We start from the raw sequence: 23,553 nt of genomic DNA on the forward strand, positions 1-23,553 counted from the left end.
GCAGTATTTTTCAGTGAGCTCAGATACAACAGCGGAAGTACCCATTTGAAAAGCTGCTGTTCAAGATAAAACATTGCGCGGGCGAAAACAGTATGGCGACGTTCAGCAGCTCAAAGCTTGCTTCGAAAACAGCTATTTCTTGGTTCGAGTTCTTGTTTGATACAACAGGAGATTTGTTGAAAAAACACTTAGGGGAAGCATCAGCAGGTTTGTAGCATTTACCATTTTGTTCTTGATATTTATCGGCCAGAATTCCAGTTTTGCGAAAGAATATTGGAAAGAAAGCTGGTTATATTATATGGTATATGATGAACTTTCCAAAAAGGGAATTTACATCAATTTCTTCCAAAGTTGGGAGAAATGCACTAGAAGTCAAGTTAGCACTGAAAGTGTGCATTTGTAGGGTATACTCCAGGAGGATGTGGGGTGGGGAGAGTGTGAGAGGAGGGGGGGTGGGGGTGGTGATGGAAGTTTCATCTCATCTCAATACCTGTGATATATTTATATTTTTAGCATTTAGTTGTGTTGTTGTTGTTTTTGTTTTTGTTTTAATTAGATGGAATCTTGCTTAGCTAAAAAGTAATACATTGATTTCATAATTCCAGAACCTTCAGCCACACAACTCATTGTTCAATTTCTGGAACACTCTGGGTTGGTCAACAATAATGTGGTATGTAATCTCTCCAGGGATGAGAAAGATGAAAATTAATTAATGTACTCATGCGAAGTGGCCTATCCATCTGTGCCATCCCCACCCCTCACCCCTCAGGTGGGGTTCTAGTTCATTGCAAGATACTCCTCAGAATTTTGTCAGGCTTCCTTGACAGTTTGCCAGCATGCATTTATACTCCCAGGTTGGTAGAGGTGGAGGGTTAGTTAAGTGACTTGCTTATGAACACAACATACTGACCTCCCCACCAGAAGTGGGATGCTAGCTCATTGCAGGAAACTCCCCAGAATTTTGTCAGGCTTCACTGACAGTTTGCCAGCATGCATTTGTACTCGCAATAAAATATACTCCATTTTTTATTAAAGTCAATTAAAACTGTGTCATGAAACACTATAGAGAAAACAAAATTTTTGGGATTCCTTTGCTTTCTCTGAAGTGATTGTGAAAAAATAAAACTAATGATAATGAGATACCCTTGTTTGGTGATGATTACAGGATGTAAGGAAATTTGGATAACTTTATTTTGTTGCCTTGTATACATTGACCCACTACTTAACATATATCTTTCTCTCGCTCGGTTTGTCACAATGTTGAGAATTTTAATTGTTTGGAAAGAAGTGCACATTGATAACATTTACTTGTCCTCATTGCCAAGATGCCTAAATGAAAAAAAAAAAAAGCATTGTGTTTATGTTTATAAGGGTGCTGCTTCTGAAACTCCTCCAACTGAAAACGGAAGAGTACAACGCCTCTGTCACTTAGCTTTAAGGATTGGAACACATCTGCAGTGGAATCTGGAAATTTTGGAAGAAAAGTAAGACATAAATATTGATCAAGCTTGTCTTTGTAGTGTTAAAAATTCATGAGTTATTTAGGTTATTTTCACTTGTAATCGTAACCTAAATGACTCATAATTTATCCTTTAGTCTTTCTCTTCAATGGCAAAGCATTTTGTTGGGTGAACTCATAAAGAGAACCCCAGGATTAGATGAGGTGAGCCAATAAATTTAAAGACAACAGTAAAATTACTAGATAAGAAAAAATAATAACATTATGATTTTTGGTGATCTATGCAAGGCTGTCAATTGATAAGATTTAGAGTGGATGTCATATTCTATAGTCAAATTACACACAAGACTGGAAGCTTTTCAGTCAAGATGTCCCAGTCTAGTTCATACAAACCTAAATCTTCGATTTGGAAGTAAGTCACATCTAGACTAGTAACTGGTAAATTATGCATTCACTTACACTGAAAACAAGAAAACAGGTGCTGCACAGATTTATTTGATGGCATATTAGTAATTTGGTAATTAAAAAGTGGTTGAAAGTTGCCTATGTCTAGTTGGTGGCTATAGGCATCTCCCTGCCCTGGTGACTGGCTCTCACTGACAGCTGCTCAGTTATAGCTTCTGCTAATTGGAATTATGATATTGTTGCTAGTTTTGGATTAGAGCTAAGTACTGTTAGCAGCTGTTACAAAGAACAAGGCAATGAAATTTTTAATTTGTGTTAACTTTTATCAAATTTGTTCTTAGGTGCTTAAGAGTGATACAGATATCAGTAAACTGGACAAAAAACATGCAATGACTCTCATAATTTACTATAGATGGTAGGAGTTTCTAAAATTTTTTGCCAGGAATTATTGCTTTTGTCATTTTATTTCTTTTTTCACTTGGTTACTAGAAGAAAAATAAAAGTAGGCATTGAGTGGTGTTAAAAGCTAAATAGCAAGATACTGAATTATCTTGTGGATACAATGAATCTGATGAGTTTGTAGTAGCACATAGATTTTTTATGGTATTTTAAATGTCCACCTTACCTTGATCATCCATGTTTATATTGTTTATAGTCATAACTGTTTTCCTTACAGGTTGGTTAGGACTCTGTCTCAGCATTTTCTTCCTAATGTTGAAAAACCTACCAATAATGGGTTAGTTGTTAAATTTATGGAGTAGCAAAGACCATGATTACATTAGACTATCCATTGGAAATATTAGTTAAGTGCAAAACAGTCGTACTTGGTTGTTCAAAGGTTGGTTAAGATGACCCAGGGTTAGTGAGAAATCTGATTTCAGATCTGAAAGCTTAAAAGAAAATTCAGTATAATTCCTTTGTCAACAATTTAATTATTAGATGCTCCAAAAAAGAATAGAGATAATCATCCTGAAAAGGCTTTTGAACAAAGGAATATAGAAAGCTGGATTAAAATTTAACCTTGGGTTAGTGCTAATTGGCCTTTGAATAACTGGGCCCAGGACCCTACTGCATTAAGGCGGCTTTGGTTCATAAGATTTTTGTTCATGTGGTCATTCATCAGGATCAGCGTTCCATATAAAATTATCAAGATATAAAGATATAAAATTATCTTCATTGTCTTTGTTTAAAAAGAAAGTAAAGCAGCAATTTATCAAAGATTATTAGACATCTGTATTGTCTGTGTAACTTTAAAATGGAAATAATACTGTTTTTCAATGTATGAATTTTAGTCTCTTTAACAAACTGGTAGTTTACCTTTGTGTGCGTTTCTGTATCTCTTTGTTTTTGTGTCCCTGACCTAAACATTTAAACATCTTTATTTTCAACTGGCTGCCTGGCATTTTTAACTCTTAGGTTATTTCGGGCAGTCAGTGCCCCTATCATTGTCTGTACTATTATTATAAATTTTTCTTTCTTGTATATTTTGGGGTGAAAAAATAAAGTTGTTGTTGTTGTCCATATGCTTTGAATCTATAGACCTGAGAGCTAATTCCCCCTATAGATACCTATTCATTTGTCTGTAAGCTAGTCTTGAGAATTTGGTATCACATTATAACAATATCTCCTGGTTAATTTTTTGACTTGCCTTGTTTATATTTTCAAACTTTTCAGTCTTACAGCTGACAACTTGGCAAATGAAAGCATTCTTAAAAAGGTAGGAAAAATTACCTTAAAAAAGGTAATTCCCTAATATATGTTAAAGGTTAAATTTGATTTCAGGTTATTTTTTATTTAACCTAGGTTGATTTTTTTTACCTCAGGGTCAGTGGGTCAGTGGGGACAGGGAACATACAAGTTTTGAGCATCTCTTTACTTTAGGGGAGAGTTAGTCTGTCCTTTTTTCCTTTTTTTTGTTTTCTTGTGAAAATAGTAATGAAAAGTTTTATCTGTAGCTTGAAGAGCAGCTACCATTTGCTGTCCAGATACTTGAGCAAGCTCTGGGGCTAACTGAGGACATGGTCCTTCCTTCAGCTCCTTCACTGGCTGCTGCACCTAAAACAACTGAGCTATCTGAGCAAGAGAGGGAATCTGATGAGGGAGTACCAGCTAGTGATGATCAAGAACAGAATTTGGAAGTTGATGACCCCAACAATAGTGAGACTGAAAGCAAAGCCGTTGTCAAGAATGGTTCTGATGAAAAGAATGGCTCTGATGCTGTTGAAAGTCTTGATTCAAATACAATTGAAGATGTAAAGATTAAGAGAGAAGACATCGTTGCTCAGGTATGGAAATTTTCACACAATCAGATTATTATTTGCGGGTTAGTGTTTCTAAAAAATAGTGAATTCAGCTCTTCACATTTTGGTTGAAAACTTCTTTTTGTTGTTTTTGTTTTGTTTTAAATCCTTTGCTTTTATTACAAAACACAATCCTACAAAACATTACTTACAATGCAAGACTCATTATGCTACTCTACTTACAGAACAATACTTATGATACTTACGATGTAGGTTACTCATGCTAGCAATACAGTACTGAATATGGTTACTTACAAAAATATAATTACTTGCAATATGGGCTACTTACACTACTAATAATATAATACTCTACTTACATTGCTTGCTGAATATACAGTTACTTACAATACATTATATGGTATGTTGACTTTGAGGAGGCAGGAGTACTTCTCAATAAAACATATAATTAAGACAAATTTTCAAGATTGTATTTAATGAGTAGCTTGCTGATAAAATCCTGAAAGGAGATGGCCAGGCTATTTAACTTGGCTGAATAAATATAATGGCACATAAATAAGGCGGTGTAGTTGAATTTCCGTATTATTGTTGTGTCGTGGGAGCTTGCAGCAATACCAAACAAGGTCTCCTCTGTGGTAGGAGAGATTTGGCACGCATTCACTTGGTTGAACCAGTTCAAGACCTTTTGGGTAAACAATCTGGTAAACATATATTCAATAAAAGAGTGCTGAATTGAATCTCTATTTCTGCAGTATACACATTCATTGTCTGCCTTAAAACCAAATCTGAAAAGTTCTTTCTTAGTTACTATCTTTCTGTGGATTAATTTAAATTGAAATTCTTTTAATTTAGTTTCTCCACAAATGTTTTTCAGTTTTGGTTGAAAATGAAAATGAGAAAGGGAATACTGTCAGACATCATATACTAAAACCCAAAACAGTGGGACAGAATTACCTAAACAAGTGAAACCACTAAATAAATGTTCAAAGCTACACCCAACAACTCAACCAGTCTAAATGAAGGAAACAAAACTCATGAGAGAAATGGTGCCTTGTCAGAAATAAACAATAAATTGTCTCACAATATGTAGATTTTGAGCATTTAAACATGTTAAATTTTTTTTGCCTTTTGAGAAATTACACCTAACTATGTAAAGCTTCTGTTTTGTACATAACTTTGGCTCTATTTTATTTTAGGTTTCCTTTGATTTAGGAACTCTATACTTCTACCAGGAAAAGTTCCAACGGGCAATGAAACTATTTGAAAGTTGCAGGAATGCACAGGTACAGATTATAACTATGCCATTACACCATTACAGTATATTGGGTCAACATTTGTTAACAAGCAAAACTGCTTTCAACTTGAATTGGAACATAAGATATTAAGAATATGAAAACAATCTTCTCAGTAATGAACACTACTTAAGCTGTAGTGAAAATAAGGCCTGAAAAAATTCAGGCATGTGTGGGATTTGAACCCTTGACCTCTGTGATACTGCTGCTATGCTCTACCAACTGAGCTAACAAGTCAACTGGGGGCTGGTTATTATGTTGGTTCATTAGAAACAAGAGGAGAGGATTAATTTGGAATGCAAATGATAACCTTGGAAAATTTTTACTGGGCTGAATTTTACTAGATGATGGTTCATTAAACCATGACATAGCTTTTGTCTATAAATTAACAATTGTTTACGAATTTCTTGAAGAGCTTAATGTTCATGAATAATAATCTTTTTTCCAATGTATTTTTGAAAAAATCTTCCCATGAAAATCAATGAAAATTGATTGAAGAATTTCAAAATAATAGGTATACATTGAAATAGTTTGCTTCAAGTCCAGATTGATGCTCATCAATAAGAATCCTTTTTCTTTTGTTGTCCAAAGTGTGAGCAGTCATCATTTTACACTGTGTGTGAGAAGAAGTTGTACGGCTACTACATGGCTTGTTGTGGTTTAACAGGCATTCCCTCTGTGGCCCTGAGTACTCCCACTCCTACAGAGAGTAAGCCTTCCTTAGCTGTGAGACTTGAGCATTGCCGACATTCTGGATACAATGTTAGTAATGCTACTTTGCTATTCATTCTGTTTTCAATTTATTCATCAGTGTAAGTTACTTTGAATTAACTGATCCTGAACTCCAAGTTGCGATAAATCATTATAATTACTTTACTTATATGACAGGAGCAAATTGAATTGCACAAGAACTGACAGTAGTTGACTAGGATTTTCACTAATCATGATTTTTTGTTTTGCAATTGGTACTTTACTCCATTTCCACATCAGATTTCTTAGCCTGTTCTTTAAAAATAAAAAGCAATTGATGCTTTTGGGTTTGTTATTAGAATAAGACATTTTTGTATATTTTTGTTTTAGGGTTCCTGTCGAAATTTCTATTTCAACTTTTGTTGTGCAAAGCTAGCTAGCTATAGACAGTTTTGTGACAAAATAATATGAATCTAGATACCATGTAGTTAGTCCAACTTTATACTTTGTCTTCTATTATACAGAATGTCATTGCAATCCTTTTGGAGGACAACATTGCACTGGAACTGCCATTGGAATATAGAGAGAATCTAGTCACAGAGCTAAGGACAAATAGTCGAAGAATGAGTGAAGATGAAGAAATTACTGGAAACGTTTCTCTTGACTGGCAAGTCATGGTTTGTAACATCATCAGAGACGTTATAGAGGGAAGACCAACAAATTCTGGATTTTGGCTTTCATTAGGCAACTGTTATCAGAATCAACTGGATGTCATATTTTCTGTGAGTGATGTTTTTTTTATGACACAACCTATAAAGGCCTGTGTGGGTGTGCTTGTGTGATGATGTAAGTTTACTGGTAATAGGTGAAGAAATATGGTATAATTTTGGTTGGGATGGGAGTGTGTTGTTGTCTATTAATGCAAGATGTATTGTTAATTTATGTCTGTCACAAGTAATGGGCTAGAGAAAGTCTGAGTTCCTCATAAGGAATAGAGGCCCAGTTCTTTGGATACTAGTGCTTTTGGGATTTAATGTTCACAGTATGCTTCAAAAAGTTGCTCTATGCTTGCAAAGGAGCTAAATTTGACACAAGTGCATTCAGCTAAGGATTTATTTTCATTAGCTGTCTTTTTTTAGCTTTGTTTGCAGTCAGTACCAATTGAAGATGACTTCCCTCCTCTTAGTGTTAAGGATAGCCACAGGTTTAAAATCCTCAAGTCATTTATTCAGTAAGTTATTAGTGTTTGTAGCTGAGGTTGCTCTGAACCCCCAGGGCTGTCCCAGAGAGAAAAAAATTCCTATGTGCATTTTTTTTGTTTTTTGTTTGGAGAAAACCTCTTGTAACTGTTTATTGACAAGAAAAGAAAGTCATAGATTACATGTTATCATGTTTTCCTTGGCTAAGCTCTGGATATAGATTTTGGCTCAGTTAGTAAACAAGTAAACAAAAAGAAGAAGGTTCACAGAGTCTAATCAAGTGTATGTGAGAATAGATAAAAGGTTAAGTTTCTAAAGAAACTGTGGTGCTGCGTTGGTAGGAGAGTATAGCGGGTAATTTAGTGTTAACAACTGAGTTGAAAATGTAAATTAGCCACCATAAAGAGTAAAAAAGCTGATGTTTTGAGTGTTAGCTCTTCGTTAGAGAGCAATTGACCGATTGAGTGATTGATCAATCACTCTGATGAAGGGCTAACACTCAAAACGTCAGCTTTTTCATCCTTTACGGTGGCTAATTTACATTTTCAACTCAGTTGTATGTGAGAATAGTCCTGTAAAGGATTGATGCCATGGTCAGTGACTGTCACTTCTACAATGGGAGTGGTTGTCATCTTTGGAGTCAAGCAACTTCCATGTAGGTTGTTGAAATGTCAGTCTTTGTTTTCTTTCATGGCAACCCCTACGTAGACCGTCAGAGTACATTATCAACCTCTATTCTTAAGATCAAACCATTTACTGTGAAAGAAAACTTAAGATATCTTCAAGAAAAAACACTTAAGAGCAGTTAGCTAATAAAGGTTCAAGATTATATTAAAGTGCTAATGTTTAGATAAAGTTTATAGCAGTTTGATGGTCACATTTCACATTGATTGTCTTTACTGTGTAATGTCCTTTTCAGAATGATTTGTTGTACCTGTGAGCAGGTGGATGGATGGAAAATTGCGAGGAATTCTGGTGCTAAAATATTTTTGGATGAAGAGGTAATTACACATATGACACTTTCATATGAAATAAACAGCCTGGTAATTTGTTGTAAGTTGGGTGCAATTTGGCTCCTGGATTCAATTAGGAAAGTTTATCTTATTTAGGAAGTATTGACTTGATGGTAATTGTGAAGAAGAGCTCCCCAAAAAACCTGTCGGCCGTCTGTCGGCCAACTGTTGGCCGACAGTCAACCGACAGTCGGCCGACAGTCTACCGACAGGTTAAGAAAAAAAGAAAAATTGTGTTAAAAACGAACAGTTAACGTGACATAACAATCCGTAATGGTGATGTATGACTCGACAGACTTCACCTACTTACCGATCGACGGCAAAGTTGGTAGTATGTAAAGAAACGTTTCTTCCAAAATGTTATCAGATGCGTATAGGATATATCACTTGCGTAATTTACAACACACCAGACAATCTAAGAATCGCATGGGAAGATAATTTAATCGACAGTCTACCGACAGGTTAAGAAAAAAGAAAAATTGTGTTAAAAACGAACAGTTAACGTGACATAACAATCCGTAATGGTGATGTATGACTCGACAGACTTCACCTACTTACCGATCGATGGCAAAGTTGGTAGTATGTAAAGAAACGTTTCTTCCAAAATGTTATCAGATGCGTATAGGATATATCACTTGCGTAATTTACAACACGCAAAAGACTTCGGCGCTACATCCCGCTCATGAGCAACATGAGGAGAGAGGGGCAGCTGTTGCCAATGAAGTTTGCGGCACGATTTTACGAGTGAAATATCTTGTATATTTCACCACGCACAAAACGGTAATTGTGAAGAAGAGCTCCCCTAAAAACATGTCGGCCGACAGTTGGCCGACAGTCGGCCGACAGTTGGCCGTCTGTCGGCCGACAGTCGGTCGACTGTCGGCCGACAGTCGGCCGACAGACGGCCGACAGGTTTTGCCTGAAATATAGGCTACCAGTCGGCCGACTGTTGGTAATGTGTCGGTAACCTGTCGGTAGCTTGTCGGTAGCTTGTCCGTGAAACGTTAACACAAACCTTAATGTTTTCTCTCGGTTTTCGCTTGAAAACGACATCCAACATGTTTAATACGTTGACAATTGACTTTCAAGATTTGGTGGCTCCTAAAGGAGCCGTTTTGTGGGTAATTGTGAAGAAGAGCTCCCCAAAAAACCTGTCGGCCGTCTGTCGGCCGACTGTTGGCCGACAGTCGACCGACAGTCGGCCGACAGTCTACCAACAGGTTAAGAAAAAAAGAAAAATTGTGTTAAAAACAAACAGTTAACGTGACATAACAATCCGTAATGGTAACAATCCGTCTGTCGGCCGACTGTCGGCCGACAGTCGACCGTCTGTCGGCCGACTGTTGGCTGACAGTCGACCAACTGTTGGCCGACAGACGGCCAACTGTCGGCCGACTGTCAGCCAACTGTCGGCCGACTGTCGGCCGACTGTCGGCTGACTATCGGCCGACTGTCGGCCGACAGGTTTTTTGGGGAGCTCTTCTTCACAATTACCGACTTGATCGACACCAGGTAGTTTTTCCAGCTCATTTCTAGAGATATGATCCAAATTCAGCTAACATGTTAGTCACTCCTTGTAATGTAACATGCCTGGGCTTTTCTGTCTCCTGTGTCCTCTGGAATGATGAATAATAATCAATGATTACAAGTTCAGAACAAAACTATGTAAATTTGATCTTAGGATGGAATTGAAATACAAATTAAATGTTTTCAATCCACGTTTTATGCTTTGTTAGGAAGAACCAATGGATTATGTCCAGAGTGAAGTGGTTGATACTCAACCAGATGTTATTGAGCAGGGCTTAATCACTGATCAGTATAACACAGAAGGTAGTGTATGCCATCAAACAATGAATTTTCACCTCATTTAGTATACATGGTAATTTGGTGTGTGAAGTAAAGACTGACATATAAAACTGAATTTAAAATGGATTTTATGAAAAAGTTGAGAAATTTAGGTGTACATAAACTTCAAGCAACAAAATCTACGTAAAAGTATTGAAAAAAGTTTTGCTATTATACAACCCACTCAGCCAATGCACACTTTTGTTGAAAAACAGTACATTTAACTTGTTCATGAGAGCCATTTCTTATGCTGTTCATGTGCCATCATGCCATTAACAGTGGCATTAGCAGGAGGGCAGGGAAAAGCTGCATGGCCTGGGAAGATGTGTGAAGAAAGAAGAAAGGAAGGAAGGGGCATGGCAGCAGTCATGGGTGAAAATGCTTATTGACTGAGTTAGGTTGGGCCAGATGGAAAAATAATTGGCATAGTATTTATAAATCATTGTAACTCACATTTACAGCTGCATCAGGACAAGAAAGCACAGAGTTAAATAAAGGCTTCCTTTGCAATAAGCTGCGATGCACAGTTGATCCAGGAGAGATCAGCAATCTTGTGGAAGAGCTTCATCAACTTGAAAAAGGAAGGAAGCATTCAGAGGTACAGTAGTGTGTGTTATTTTTTCTAATGTACAGTCATTGTGAAATGCTTTTGGATAGTGATAGAAATGCTGCTATATAAAAGAAGTATCTATTATTATCATAAGAGTTCAGTGCTTTAGAACAAGAACCCAACATTAACCCTTTAACTGCCAGAGGTGATTGGCATGTAACTTCTCCCTAAAATATCCATACATTATCCAGCAAACAGGTAATGAGAAATTACTCAAAGTTATCAGCTAGAAGTTGTCATGTTGATCAAACATCAAATTCTCATCAATCATTTAAAAGGAAATGTGTGACAGCTAGAGAGGAGAATTAATAATTAGATCTTGGAGGTCAAAGGGTTAAAACCTAGGTAGGGTTCGAAATCAGACCCTATGATGTGCAGTCCAGTCTAGTCTGCAAACCACCAAGCTGCTGTTATTCCAACTCAAATAGATAAATCTATCATGTATGGAACATCCTTCAGTGTATTTATTTATCATTTCAGCCAAGACTGGGTTTGCATGTGGGTTTTGTCTGTACCCAGTGCTTAGGCAAGTCTATCTTATTATTATTGACTGTTCAACAGCCCAAACTAAGAGTCCACCAATTCTCAACTTATATTTAATAGCAAAGTGATATTCTACTCAACATGATATTCCAGTTACTAAATTTTGTATTTCAATTCTTATATTTCAGGAATTTGTCTGTCTACTATACAAGAGTCACCTTGAAGAGATCAAAAGTCTTCAACAACAAGATATACTGCATATCCTATTTTCCAAAGCCTTGCATTGCTCCACTGTTAAGGTAATTGGGATTTTAAATTCTCAGCATGATAAATTTGAGACTCAGACTTGAACACACATTGTACCTGGTACACCAGGAAAATGGTTATGAAGGATCTGTGCATAATATCATATGATGTAATTTTAACGAATTGTTGTTTATTTTCTTGAGGAGTACAACAATGCTTCTCAGCTTCTTTCTTACGCCCTTGGGATGGTGAACACTGTGGCTGGCAGAGGAACTGTCAACAGTCCACTTGAGAAAGTAAAAGCTGCAATTCACCAAGAACTTCTTGTTCTGGATATTTGTCATGAGTCAGGCAACAAAAGGTATCTATGCTCTACATTTTATTTAAATTTGTTTTTTTCTTTGAGCTCTGCTCAAAAGGTTTGGGTTTCAAAAAAAAATTAATTCAAACAAAATAAAATCATTCTTTGCTTTTACTTACAGAACAGATGAGATTTCCAACAGGGTCAAGTCTTACATATGGCAAACTGCACCAGGTATTAGCAATTCTCACAATATTATCTTTGAAAAAAAAAATTTGATATGAAGGCTTCATTTAACCCTAACATCAGTATGCATATTCTCCATACTGTTCTCTATACATTTCATAAGGTGCTGAGAAGGAGAATTTGTTTTACAATCAGGACTTTCTTTAGTTGGTGATCATTTCCTGTATTCTTTTTACTGTAATGTGTGAATTGTGAGTGATATTGTAAGGAGAAATTAGATGCTAATCACTCCAAGGGGTCTAGGGGTTAAGTTATTGTCAGAAAGAGTACTATTTAAAGATTAGTGATTGATACACTTCAGATTTAATTTAAGCTCCATGCAATTTGTCCAAACATGGTTTAATGCTTATTATTGTGTCATTAATATATGTTTTTGTCAACAGGAGCAGCAGAAGTTCACATTGAAGAGCAAGTAAATGCCTACCTCTTAAATGGCAAGGAATGGGAATTTTTATCAGAAATAAAAGTTGATGAAAATGCACAGTCAGTAGACCACAGATCTGTAAGTACCAATTTACCATCTTTTGAATATAAATTTTGTATTTGTTCTTCCTGCGTTTGGAAATTGGATTAGACTTGAAGTCTTAATTATCTTCACTTTTAGATTAGTAGATTTCAGGTTCTATATAAACGTCTGTTTTATTTAAATTTCAAAAGACGACCTCACAATTTTTACTATTCATTTGTAGCTGAGTAGTTTGTTGGCCTCTGCCTGTTATTATTTGTCCAAACCCCAGGGATGGAGGAAGCCAGCCAGGAGTCTATGGGATGGTGGTAAGTCTACAATGCTTTACAGTGAGACAGCGGCAAACATTTTAGTGGGCTTAACCCTTTCACTCCCACAAGTGACCAAGACAGAATTTCTCCTTACAATATCAATACAATATCAAGAAGACAGGTGATGAGAATAGAGAAGAATATCAATCATGGGATTATTAGTTGATCCAATACCAAATTCTCTGAACTAACATCATAAGAATTGTATGGCAGATAGTAAGGAGAATTACTAATCAGATCTTGGGAGTGAAAGGGTTAAGGTGTTTTTATAATTTTTTAATATAGATATGTCAATTAAATTAAATAAAAGACATCTTTCAGATAACATCACCAAATGAATTTGGTGTAGGATTGGGTAACAAATACAATAATTTTAATGTTCCACTCAGTTGATTTCATTGTAGGTTAATTGTTTTGCTTTTTATTTTTTAGTTCTCAAGATATTTAGTAATAGCACTGGACAACAGAAGCGGTCTGCTGATGGAAGCCAGGGAGCTGCTGTAGCCTCTCAGTCTGAAGGACTAAAACTGTAAGAACTATGTTCTCATACATCTTTTTGGGACAGGTGCATGGACGGGTGGGGCATACCATGGCCCTGAGCAGTTTTCTCCAGAAGCACTAGTTGCTGGTGTTTTCAACAGCTACCTCTTTCTGAAGTGGCAGCTACTTTAACTAGACAAAGCCATAAAATACCTTTCTTGATCTGAAATAAATTCTAACCTTTGCAGACTTGGTGTTTTAATTGCTACCTTCTCGATATATCTTGGTAGAACACTGCTTGTGGTTAGCAAACTTGACTCCAGATCTTAAGGTTCCTTGTGGTTCAAGCCTCTGCTGAATCATTGGGTTGTGTTCGTGGGCAAGGCAATACACTCTAACAATGCTCTCTTACCTTGAATTAAAAATGGGTATCGTCAAACGCTAAGGGGAGATAGTTGTAACTCTCATATTTAGCTTAGACATAGGCTGCATTTTTAAAACTCTATCTATTGAATTACTTCACCTCCTCTTTTTTATTTGTTTTCTCTTTATTACCTGTAAGTCTTAACTATATAATGACAAAGTAATCTTAGAGAGATCACCAACTACTGACATTCATGAGTTAAGTAAGGTCACTAATCTAACAGATGTCACCTCAGTATTGAGGTAAACTTTCACTGGTGTACTGGTTACTAATCAAGCATTATATTGTATTACAGAACCAGTTTCATACATTTTGTAAGAAAAATCAAGGTAACTTAGTTTGTATTTATTAACTATGATACTGTTAACTTGCATTTTTTAAGATTTTTTTCTCAGAGTAACCATAAAATTTTGTTGAATTTTAAGCCGTATTTTATGTCTTGTTTCCTTCTCAGGAGGAGACTGTGCTAACTGTGTTGATATCTTGCTTAGTAAGACTACGTAATGCCTCTAACAAGGTTTGTAGATCTCCAAGTTAAATTAACTTATTAAGTTATCTCTGAAAAGATTTTCATAGTAAGATGCATTGAAATCATGGCCTTTACTTAAAAACTGAGAATTTCTAGGGCCTAACCATTCCCCATTTGAATACTGCTTTCTTAAGAGGCTTTTTTTGGGGGGGTCTTTTCCTGTTTATCCCCCTTAGGTTTTTTAAAAACCCAAGATGTGATCAGCAATTCTCCCTTTTAGCTCCATTTATTTCCCTTTGAATGGGTTTGGAGAATTTGATGTTATCTCTAAGTAACACCCTCTACGTGTGGATGATAGTGTTTCCTCATGCATCACTTGTTTGCTTGATATTTATGGGAAAAGCTACATGTTTAATACCTAGGAGGAATAGGAGTGAAAGGCTTAAGATGATTTGTCCCTTCAAAACTAGACAGTCAGCTAACCTCTGCACACCATTTACATTGAAAGGGCGATGAAGTAAATTCCCAAAGAGACATATCAAGCTCACACAGTCATCTATGGCCAACAGCAATCACAAAGTAAGTTGATCTAACTAAAGTAATTTTACCGTCCAGGGTCCAAAATAAACTTTTTTTTTTTAATTGAGCACCCTTTTTGTTCCAGTTGACAGAGGGAAAAGTTTGGTGCAATGTTTTCCCTACATTGAAATATGCACCACTTGTATCACATGATTTAAAGGCTTCATGTATTTTTTTTTTACAGCCCTGGTAATGTAAATTTTGATCACATTGGCTTGGCCTTGTCAGGTGTGGTCCACCATGCCCTCTCTGTACAACATCATAATGTTTCATGGCTCCAAACCCTCGGAGATATCTACTTGGGTAAGTTTTGGCTGTAAAATGTACCTAGAAGTTAGATTTTGCTTCACAAGTCCAACATGTATGGGAAGTTTGTATGGCTCTCAGCCACTTCATGTTATCATTGTTGTTAAGAAGGACCAATAGCTACTTACACAAGAATTCAGTTGGTGCATTAAGTTTTTAAGATAGAAGTGTTTTAATGGTACTTTGATTCATACTAATCTTAATCTTGAGATAGCAATTGCCAATCTCTCATAGTTAATTCTAGTTTACATGTGGTTAGCATGGATCTGAGTTTTAAATATTGATCATGAAGTGTGACCATCTGGTTGAAGGTTAAAGAGGACTGTCACTGACAATATTCCTTCATTGGAATACCATCACCTGGATGTTAACTCAAAATGAACAAATCTAACTTTTGGATTAAAACCATTTCTTATGAAAACATTTCTTTAATTTGCAATTTTTTCCCTTTCTCTAGATTCTGGAAACTATTCATCAGCCTTGCGGTGTTATCTTGAAGCTGGTGCTGTGTCATCTCTTTTTTTTAATTCGCCAGTTCCATCATCTGTCTGGGATGATCAGGTAGAGACTGGCATGTATGAAAAATAGCAGAACACATGATAAACCTACATTTTGTTGCTTCCTCTGTTCTCATTTCAAATACAGCTGTAACTGCTAGCTAGTGTGTTGGTGATAATGATGATGATGAAGATGATGATGATAAGGGTGGTGATTGTGATGATGATGATGATTATGGTGCCTACCTTTGCATCACCCCTTTCTGATAGACAATATATTTTTAGCTCTGGTAGAGTGTAAACTTAAAACATGAGAGACAATTTTTGTGAAAATCACCTACAGTTGGCTCTATAGATCCAATACTAACCCTAGTGTATCTTTTGTACCTCATCAGGGTTTGGACTCACTTTTTCAACTCCTCTGTTAACTTTGTTTGTTTTGCTAGGTTTACAGAAAAATGGTGACATGTTGTTCAGCAATGAAAGCTCATGTTCAGGTAAAGGATGAGGAGGTTCTTAGCTATTAAAGAGGTTAAACATTGTGAATGGCCATCCACTCTTGAGAGAATGTGTACATTACTGTAAATGATAATTTTTGTTTTATTATTTTGTTCTTATTTAAAACAAAGAGTCCAAAAAGTGAGCAAAATTACAATTTTTTTTTGACTCACATAGTCTTGAATCTTTACCATGTACTTTTGTTGGAGGATGTTGAACTTTAACTTGATGAGTAAGTCAGTTCCACTATTTCAAACAATGACCCGATGACTTAGTCATTTACATAACTGTTACAGTAACTGGTACTGAACATAAATTAATTTGTTATGAAAACAGGCAGCATTACTCTGTCAGTGTATGGAGGTTAAAGATTATACAACAGCTTTCAAGGCTCTTCAGCAGGCCTGTTCATCAAGGTAATATATGACTTTGATGTCAGCTTCTGATACTGTGTTGCAATTTTATGGAGGGCTGACTTTGTTTTTAACACACAATTGTCTTTGAGCCAATGGGCCACCAACAGAGTCCTCTTCATTTCCTGTAAGACTTAATGCAACCTCTTTTCATTTCATTCTGTTTTTTGCTGCTCATTGTGCCTCACCCTTGTGATTTTTTCCTCACTGAGCCCAGCTCGGACAAAAAGTGTTTTTTTGGCAGACCAACTTTCCTTTTACTAGAGTATGTCCAACTCAGGGCAACCTAAGGTATACAAGCCAGATCCGTTTTCACCATGTGGCCCAGCTATCTGATTCATCTGCATTTAGGTGCACATGGTCATTGACACTTTGTACATATGACAGAATTGATGCCAACTCATTATGAAAGGTGAATTTTTCCCATCTGACCTTTCCTGCTTATGTCTGCCTTAATGTCTAATTTGAACAATACTTTTATCTTGCCAGTTCTGATGCCATGGACTTCTACTACACTTTCTTCTGGGACATAACCATGTTAGAATATTTAACTTGTATCCTTCAAAGCAAATTGAAAAAAGTGCTTAGCAGGCATTAAATTAAAAAAACTAGAATGAATAAACAGTTAGATAAATAAAGTAAGAACTTAAGGAATAGAAATCAGTAGTGGCACATCTGAAGAGAGGTTCCTTGTCCACTGACTCTAGGTCACATAAAAATTGGGAATGCTGTCTTCTGAGGGAGAAATACCAGAGAAATTGGAGGATATTTCATGAAACAGAGACAAGAGCCAACTGACCTAACCACCAAGTGATGTGCTATATTTGCTCCTTTGAGAAAATTACATTTAGGTGATGTATAGTCATACAATGAAAAAGTGTAGTGTGACAAAATGTGTAAGGCTTTGAGGTATGCAAGGAACATGTAGGCTTCAGAAGTTTCTGCTTCATATTGTTAGTTTGAGTATATAATTTTTGAAAGTTCTTTAACTTGGATGAGACACCCATGCTAAGCGTGGACAACAGGACAAGAAATTGCTTACAGTGAGTTTCTATAGTGTAATATTTTCTTTTAAAGTTTTGAGGTTTCAGGAATTGCAATACTGTAGGGTGGAAATTGCATTGCAAATCTCACATGGAACCGTCTTCTTTGTTCTCACCTCCCTGCATGCATCTTGGCTATGTTTTATGTTAATTCAACCTGGCAGTTCTGATAACCCTTAACTTAAAAATGATGCAAACCTTTACACTGAGATTCATTGCTTGACTTTTTTCTAGATTCAAGCCATCAGTCAACCTGACTTGAACATGTTCAACACATCTGAACTTCTCCAACATACAGAACAAAGTAGAAAAGCCAAGTTGCTCAGAACTTTTGCCAAACAGTACCTCTAGCATGAATTAATACTGTCCATAATTTCTCAAGACATCAGTAAATTGTGTGTTGTGTAAATAAAAGCCAACTGGAAAATTGACTCTAGATGTGTATGTGCAGTTGATTTTGTTGTTGGAAAAATTGTTTTGCATCCAAAATGGCATGTTGTGATAACTTCAGAGTCTACACCTCTCAGCTGGCTTTGACTTCTTGCACATGATGTGCCTTTTAATTTCTTCCCTGACTCTTGTATTCTCAAGACATGACAATCACAGGTTTCGCTGTGTTCTCTAATGAGGAACTCACTTCTCTGTAGGAGAGTATTTTCATTTAACAGGAGGACTGATGGATATATTTGCTCCAAGGGTACCTAAGGTGCAGGTAAACGTCCTCTTTTTCCAAGGTTCAGATGCAAACAAGTTCTTAAAGATTGTAACTTCTGGGATAAAAATCCTTCTGCATAGGTCCAAAGGCATGGAATAAATGAAACAAGTTCTCTCAATAGTAAATGAATGTAAATTATTTGTCTTTCTGTTTGTGCATATGTGGCAAAACTAAGAAACAGTCGCAAAGAAGACTAGCAAAAAGGCAGAGGAAAATAACTCAAAGGTTGTAATCCACATTTCAAATTATTTATTTACCCTGCCACCTGCATTTTCAACATTAAATAATCCATCTACTAATTCTCTAGTGAGGTGACTAATCATGTATTCCACTGTCATCAGTGAATCATTAATTTCCCTGAGGTGAATGAAAAGAATGCCTCATCAGTATGACTGATGCAAGATATGTGTTGTCAGCGAAAATGTAATCTTTGCAGACTTATGTTGTCACTCAAGACAGAGTGAAATGAAAGCCTGAGAGCAAAAGTCAGGTTTTTTTTCAAAGCTTAGAAATGCACTAAGCCTGTGGATCATTATCATCAACAGGTCCAATATGAAATATTTTATATATTAATTGCTATGTGCACATTTTTGTCACAGACAATAAATATTGTTAAACATTATATTACATCTTAATAATTTTAAATATTATTGAGCTATTGCCAATCCTGGGAAATATACAGCCAAAACTGAAATGCCATGTGAAAGTAAAGTAAGCTCTGACATTTTAAAGAAATTGCATCATGATCTGTGATCACTAAAAAGATGAAAGATCCTGTATTCTTGGCCAACAATACAGGTCACCTTTAACAAAAACTGTACACACTCAAGTTGCCTTCCCTTTTTTGTAAGATCTAGATCTGAAAAAGAATTTCAGAAGAACATAAATCCTGTAATTTGTATCTGTGATAATAATGCAAAAATGTAAGTAATTATTACTTACACTACAAATGATTCACTAATTACTTATTACTGTTTTTTTTCAATAAGTCATTAACAGTACATATAAATTGCCAGAGGTCTTGCCATGCTACTATGTTGACTGCAGCAAACAAGACAATTTGTGTGAAGTGCTTTAGAACTGCAGACTTTGCATGTTACTGAAAAGAGAAATTATGCTACATTTTACAATTAATGCTTTGAACCCAGGAGTAACATTTGAATGTGTGGTCTGATCTTCTGAGCAATGATAGTCTTAAGAAGGACTATTGTCAGATTTAGTGACTGACATTTGTTGAATAAAAGCTGGTTACTTAAACAAAGTTAAGAGCCGTTGTTTAACAAAACTGAGTTATTTGACCGAACCTTTTATCTGAACATGTATTTTTGTGAATGGTGCCAAGACTGAAGGCTACAAGTGGAACAACATTTATTTAATAATTAACTCAACCCTCTTATAGAGAATCCCTTAGGCCCTCTGCTTACATAAAAAACCATGGTATGGGTTGGACCTCATATGAATAACCAGCCCAATAGTCCTGAATAAATCATTTGCATTGTGCAGGTAGTTGTCAACATCTGTTGAGTGGCTGGTGTGTTAACTTAAAACAAAACAGATGTCAACAACATTCAATTGAAAACATCTCCCTTCTTGAATCTGATAATGACTTCTGATACAGAAGTTGAAACATCAGTCACTTCTAATGAAAACAGTCCTTCTCAGAACTTCTTTCACTCAGACAATCAGACTACACAATCTAAGTAACACTTTGCACATTATGTTGATCACTTGACTTTTTCGAATCTTTTAACAGCAAGTTCTCGCAGTGTAAAAGTATCTTCAACCTCCACTCCATTCATTCTTTGAACTTCACTTAATTGTCTCTCTATGGTTTTTGTGTTCATGTCCAACTTCCTTCCTAATTTTGCCATTGTGTCCAGCAAGGGGATCATGTAAGGGCTTAGATAATCATCATGGTTCAATTCTAGTGCTGCTTTTGCATAGCGTTCAGCATCTTTCAGTTTACCTAGAGCCTCAAGTACAGCAACAATTGCCCCAAACGTAGCAACAGTCTCTCTCACTTTATCACACAGCTTAACTTGAAGATGAACACTGTTTAACAGCAACTCAAGGCAATTTTCAAATTCACCTGCCTTAAGACTGTCTGTTGCCTCTCTCAATCCTGGCAGGTAAAAGAATTCTTTGAAAGCTTGTTGTTGCCGTACTTCCTTGTGTTTGAAAATAATCTGTAGGAAATCTTGAAGAGCCATGCGCCTGGATTCAATTAATTCAGGGTTGAGATTATTCTTCTGTCCCATCACTTTTCCAGGAAAATTGACACCAATGTCTTTGAACAGAGAGGAGAGGTCTTTTCTGAGTGTTTTGTAAAGAGTAGCAAAGTCAGAGTATCGTCTTTCTACCATGACTTTGTCTCTGTCTATGCCCAAATCCTGTCTCAAAACCATCACACAATAAATCTGCAGGGGGAATTCAATATATGTTAAGAGGCTTGGACAATTGTAAATTTTAATTTTTGTTTCAGTAATTTGGATATTTTCTTAAATTTCCCTATACAAAACAGTTCTCTGTATCCTTCCAAGTACTCAAATTCTCCCCAAAACTTGAGGCCCTGTTCAGCTGGTAGGTATTATGAGAATATAAAGAAAATCACTTCATCAGATCAGTACTCGCCCTGATGTCATACCACATTCTAAGGAATAAAGAACCAAAAAATCAGCAATTGCCAGTTGTGAGAATACATAATGGAATCTTAAAAGTTAACCTCTTTAACCCCTAAGCATGATAAGTATTGAATTTCTTCCAACAGTATCACCCCTGAACCAAACATTAAGGTTACAAGAATAAAGGAAAGGATTGCAAAGTCAAGAAGCTCTTGATTATTATGCAAACTTTCCTTGTAAGTACCACAAGAGATATATAGAGAACAGTAAGGAGACCTTGCAAACTGACTTTGGGGTGTAGAGTGTTAAAGAGTAAAGGGTTTTCATAAAGAGTAAAGGGTTTTCATTTAATTTCATTTACTTTTAGATTTATATGTTAGTCTTAGTGAACACCATTTTATTTGTATATAGTAGTTCTAAGTTATTATTGCAATTTTTATATATATGTAATTCTTAATATTTAGTATAGTAGGTCCACATCAGCCCTTTGGCTGCCTTTCACACAACCTACTTATCAAATAAAGAATGTATGTATGTATGTATGTAAGGGTATGACTTCAAAGCGATTACATACTATTTTTACTGTTCAAAGCCAATCATTTTTCACAAAGTGCCTGCTATGTTTTAATAAAATACTTTTCCTCATTTACTTTTCCACAAAACAAAATCAAACAAACAAACAACAACAGTAAATCAAAATAATCCTTACCACATGCTTGTTTTCATCATGTATCCTGGTGTTAACTATCTGAAATGTTGTATTTTGTGGATCGCTCTCAACCAATATTCCATGGTCTCCACAAGTGCTATCTGGAACATCAAGATCATCATCTTCCTCTGGGTCTGACTCAACATAAACAATACCCTTTGCTACAGAAAAAAAGAAACAAGCGAACATAAAAAAGGAAATATTCTTAAATGAAGTTTTCTAAGTAGTTCCTAAATGCTGCATTTTTATAATGCAAGGTAAAAATGAAATCAGTTGACGATAAAACGAACTTTGGTTTCCGCACAGCCCCATACTACATTATGCATTCAGTTCTTGGATAGAGAAAACAATGACAAAAACAATACATCGCCATTGGGAAAACAGATTTGTTTTACAATAGTATGGGGCTGTGCGAAAATTTTACCCGAACTTTGACTAAATTGCAGCGTCGGAAAATGAAATATCAAAACAGGCAGCAGCATCTGACTGTCATCTCACAATAAAATCAATATGTTCTTTAGGAAAAATTTTCATTTTAAGTAATCTTTTTCTCGAATTCATCGAATAAGAAATGTTCTAGCATAGCTGGAGACACAGCGGCGATATAAAAAGCGGCATCTTTCAGTTTCATTCATGTCTTCCAAGTCAAGCATCAAAAAAGAGACTAACCGATTTTAAAGGACACTCACTCCAATAAATAACACATCAACATAACCATTGTCTAGGCAATTAATGACAGCCGTCTTCGTCTGGTTCAGCAAAAACACCAACTTGCTGAGACCATACCCCAGCATTTTAAAATCACTCTTCTTTTGGTTTCATCGGGTTCGAAATTGGAGTAAAACTTTGGTGATAACAACTCCTGAGATCAAGAATAAATTGGTAGCAATTTCAAAGCACCTGATTTGTAATTTCTACTCAAATCCCTCACCTGCAAGGTTGGACATAGAACCAACTGGATAATTAAAGAGCCTTCCATTGAAAGAAAGGCTGTCTGGTGACGAATGCCCTGGGTCATCTGAGCTAATTTCTGCCTCGTCAAAATACCAAGACGAACCCATTACATCGCACTTCTCTAGGAAATTACATCGAGTCGGTAAAAAAAACGCGTGGCTATCGCACAAGTTTATTCAAATAATTAGTTGATACGAATAGACTTATGGGACAGGTTCCCAAACTCACTTTGATTGGACAGGACAAGAGATCGCGACGTCCTAATAAAAATCTTAGGATGAGAGGACTTGAAAATAACCTTGGAACCAATAATGTAAATTATTTGATTTTCACTGTCTATGACAGGATCAATGACGATCCCGCGCGAAGGGGAAATAATCCCTTTTGTTCCTTAAGCTGCTGTTTAGTCTTGTCACGAAATACGTTATTTCCCCCATCGGAGATAAAGCGCGTTGCGTGACAGGACTGAACGATCAGTGGAAGGAAACAAGAGACAGAGAACTTTCGGAAGATAACCACAGGGGCACGGAAGACAGCACTCGGCTTGACAACTAAATACTTATAGATCCAGTATTTTCTTAAACGAGATAATCCGAGATATAGTATTATTGGTGCATTTACCATAAATTAATATTTGTCAGAATTAGTCAGCGAGACCATTTCTAAAAGAGATGTTACTTATAAATTCAACCTGTCAAATTCCTTTAAAAATGAATGGAAATTATTTTTTAATGTTTGGGCGACTCAGTCCTGACTACTGATGACCACCGTGGTGAGGGGGGGGGGGAGGGGGGGGAGGGGGAGGTGGTGGTAACCAAAATCGCGTTTTTCAGTCCTACCATTGTTAGTGATACACGTTGGCAACTACACTACCAATGCCCCTGTGCAGGCACATGTTTGGTGCAAACTTTGCAACCACTTGCTGCAGCCATAAAATAAAATTTCAACCAGCAGGTTGAAAGGCAATAGAGTGGAGTAAGAAAAAGAACTGTAATGGAAATTTTTTTTGCCCAGTAACAAA

General features: G+C 36.2%; 2 protein-coding genes across 2 annotated transcripts; one reads left to right on the top strand and one right to left on the bottom strand.

The window, feature by feature from the left end:
• Positions 1-86: 86 nt before the first annotated feature.
• LOC131779039 (integrator complex subunit 8) lies at positions 87-18,870 on the top strand. Its single transcript, XM_059095568.2, has 31 exons — positions 87-207; positions 606-670; positions 1,372-1,484; positions 1,597-1,663; positions 2,206-2,279; positions 2,541-2,600; positions 3,539-3,581; positions 3,820-4,149; positions 5,319-5,405; positions 6,006-6,176; positions 6,629-6,886; positions 7,244-7,335; positions 8,223-8,304; positions 10,053-10,146; positions 10,623-10,759; positions 11,443-11,553; positions 11,704-11,861; positions 11,983-12,035; positions 12,431-12,549; positions 12,737-12,821; positions 13,257-13,353; positions 14,024-14,057; positions 14,183-14,245; positions 14,706-14,776; positions 14,961-15,079; positions 15,540-15,643; positions 16,026-16,076; positions 16,414-16,493; positions 16,980-17,044; positions 17,490-17,533; positions 17,768-18,870. Exons 1-31 carry the CDS (start codon positions 93-95, stop codon positions 17,882-17,884), a joined length of 3,159 nt encoding a protein of 1,052 aa, XP_058951551.2. The 5' UTR covers positions 87-92; the 3' UTR covers positions 17,885-18,870.
• LOC131779040 (sorting nexin-20) lies at positions 18,475-22,689 on the bottom strand. Its single transcript, XM_059095569.2, has 3 exons — positions 22,510-22,689; positions 21,579-21,739; positions 18,475-20,665 (listed from the first exon to the last, which is right to left on the bottom strand). Exons 1-3 carry the CDS (start codon positions 22,637-22,639, stop codon positions 19,973-19,975), a joined length of 984 nt encoding a protein of 327 aa, XP_058951552.2. The 5' UTR covers positions 22,640-22,689; the 3' UTR covers positions 18,475-19,972.
• Between the last annotated feature and the right edge of the window lie 864 nt (positions 22,690-23,553).

The sequence above is a fragment of the Pocillopora verrucosa genome, chromosome 3, assembly GCF_036669915.1.
Source record: "Pocillopora verrucosa isolate sample1 chromosome 3, ASM3666991v2, whole genome shotgun sequence".
Classification (NCBI taxonomy): Eukaryota; Metazoa; Cnidaria; class Anthozoa; order Scleractinia; family Pocilloporidae; genus Pocillopora; species Pocillopora verrucosa.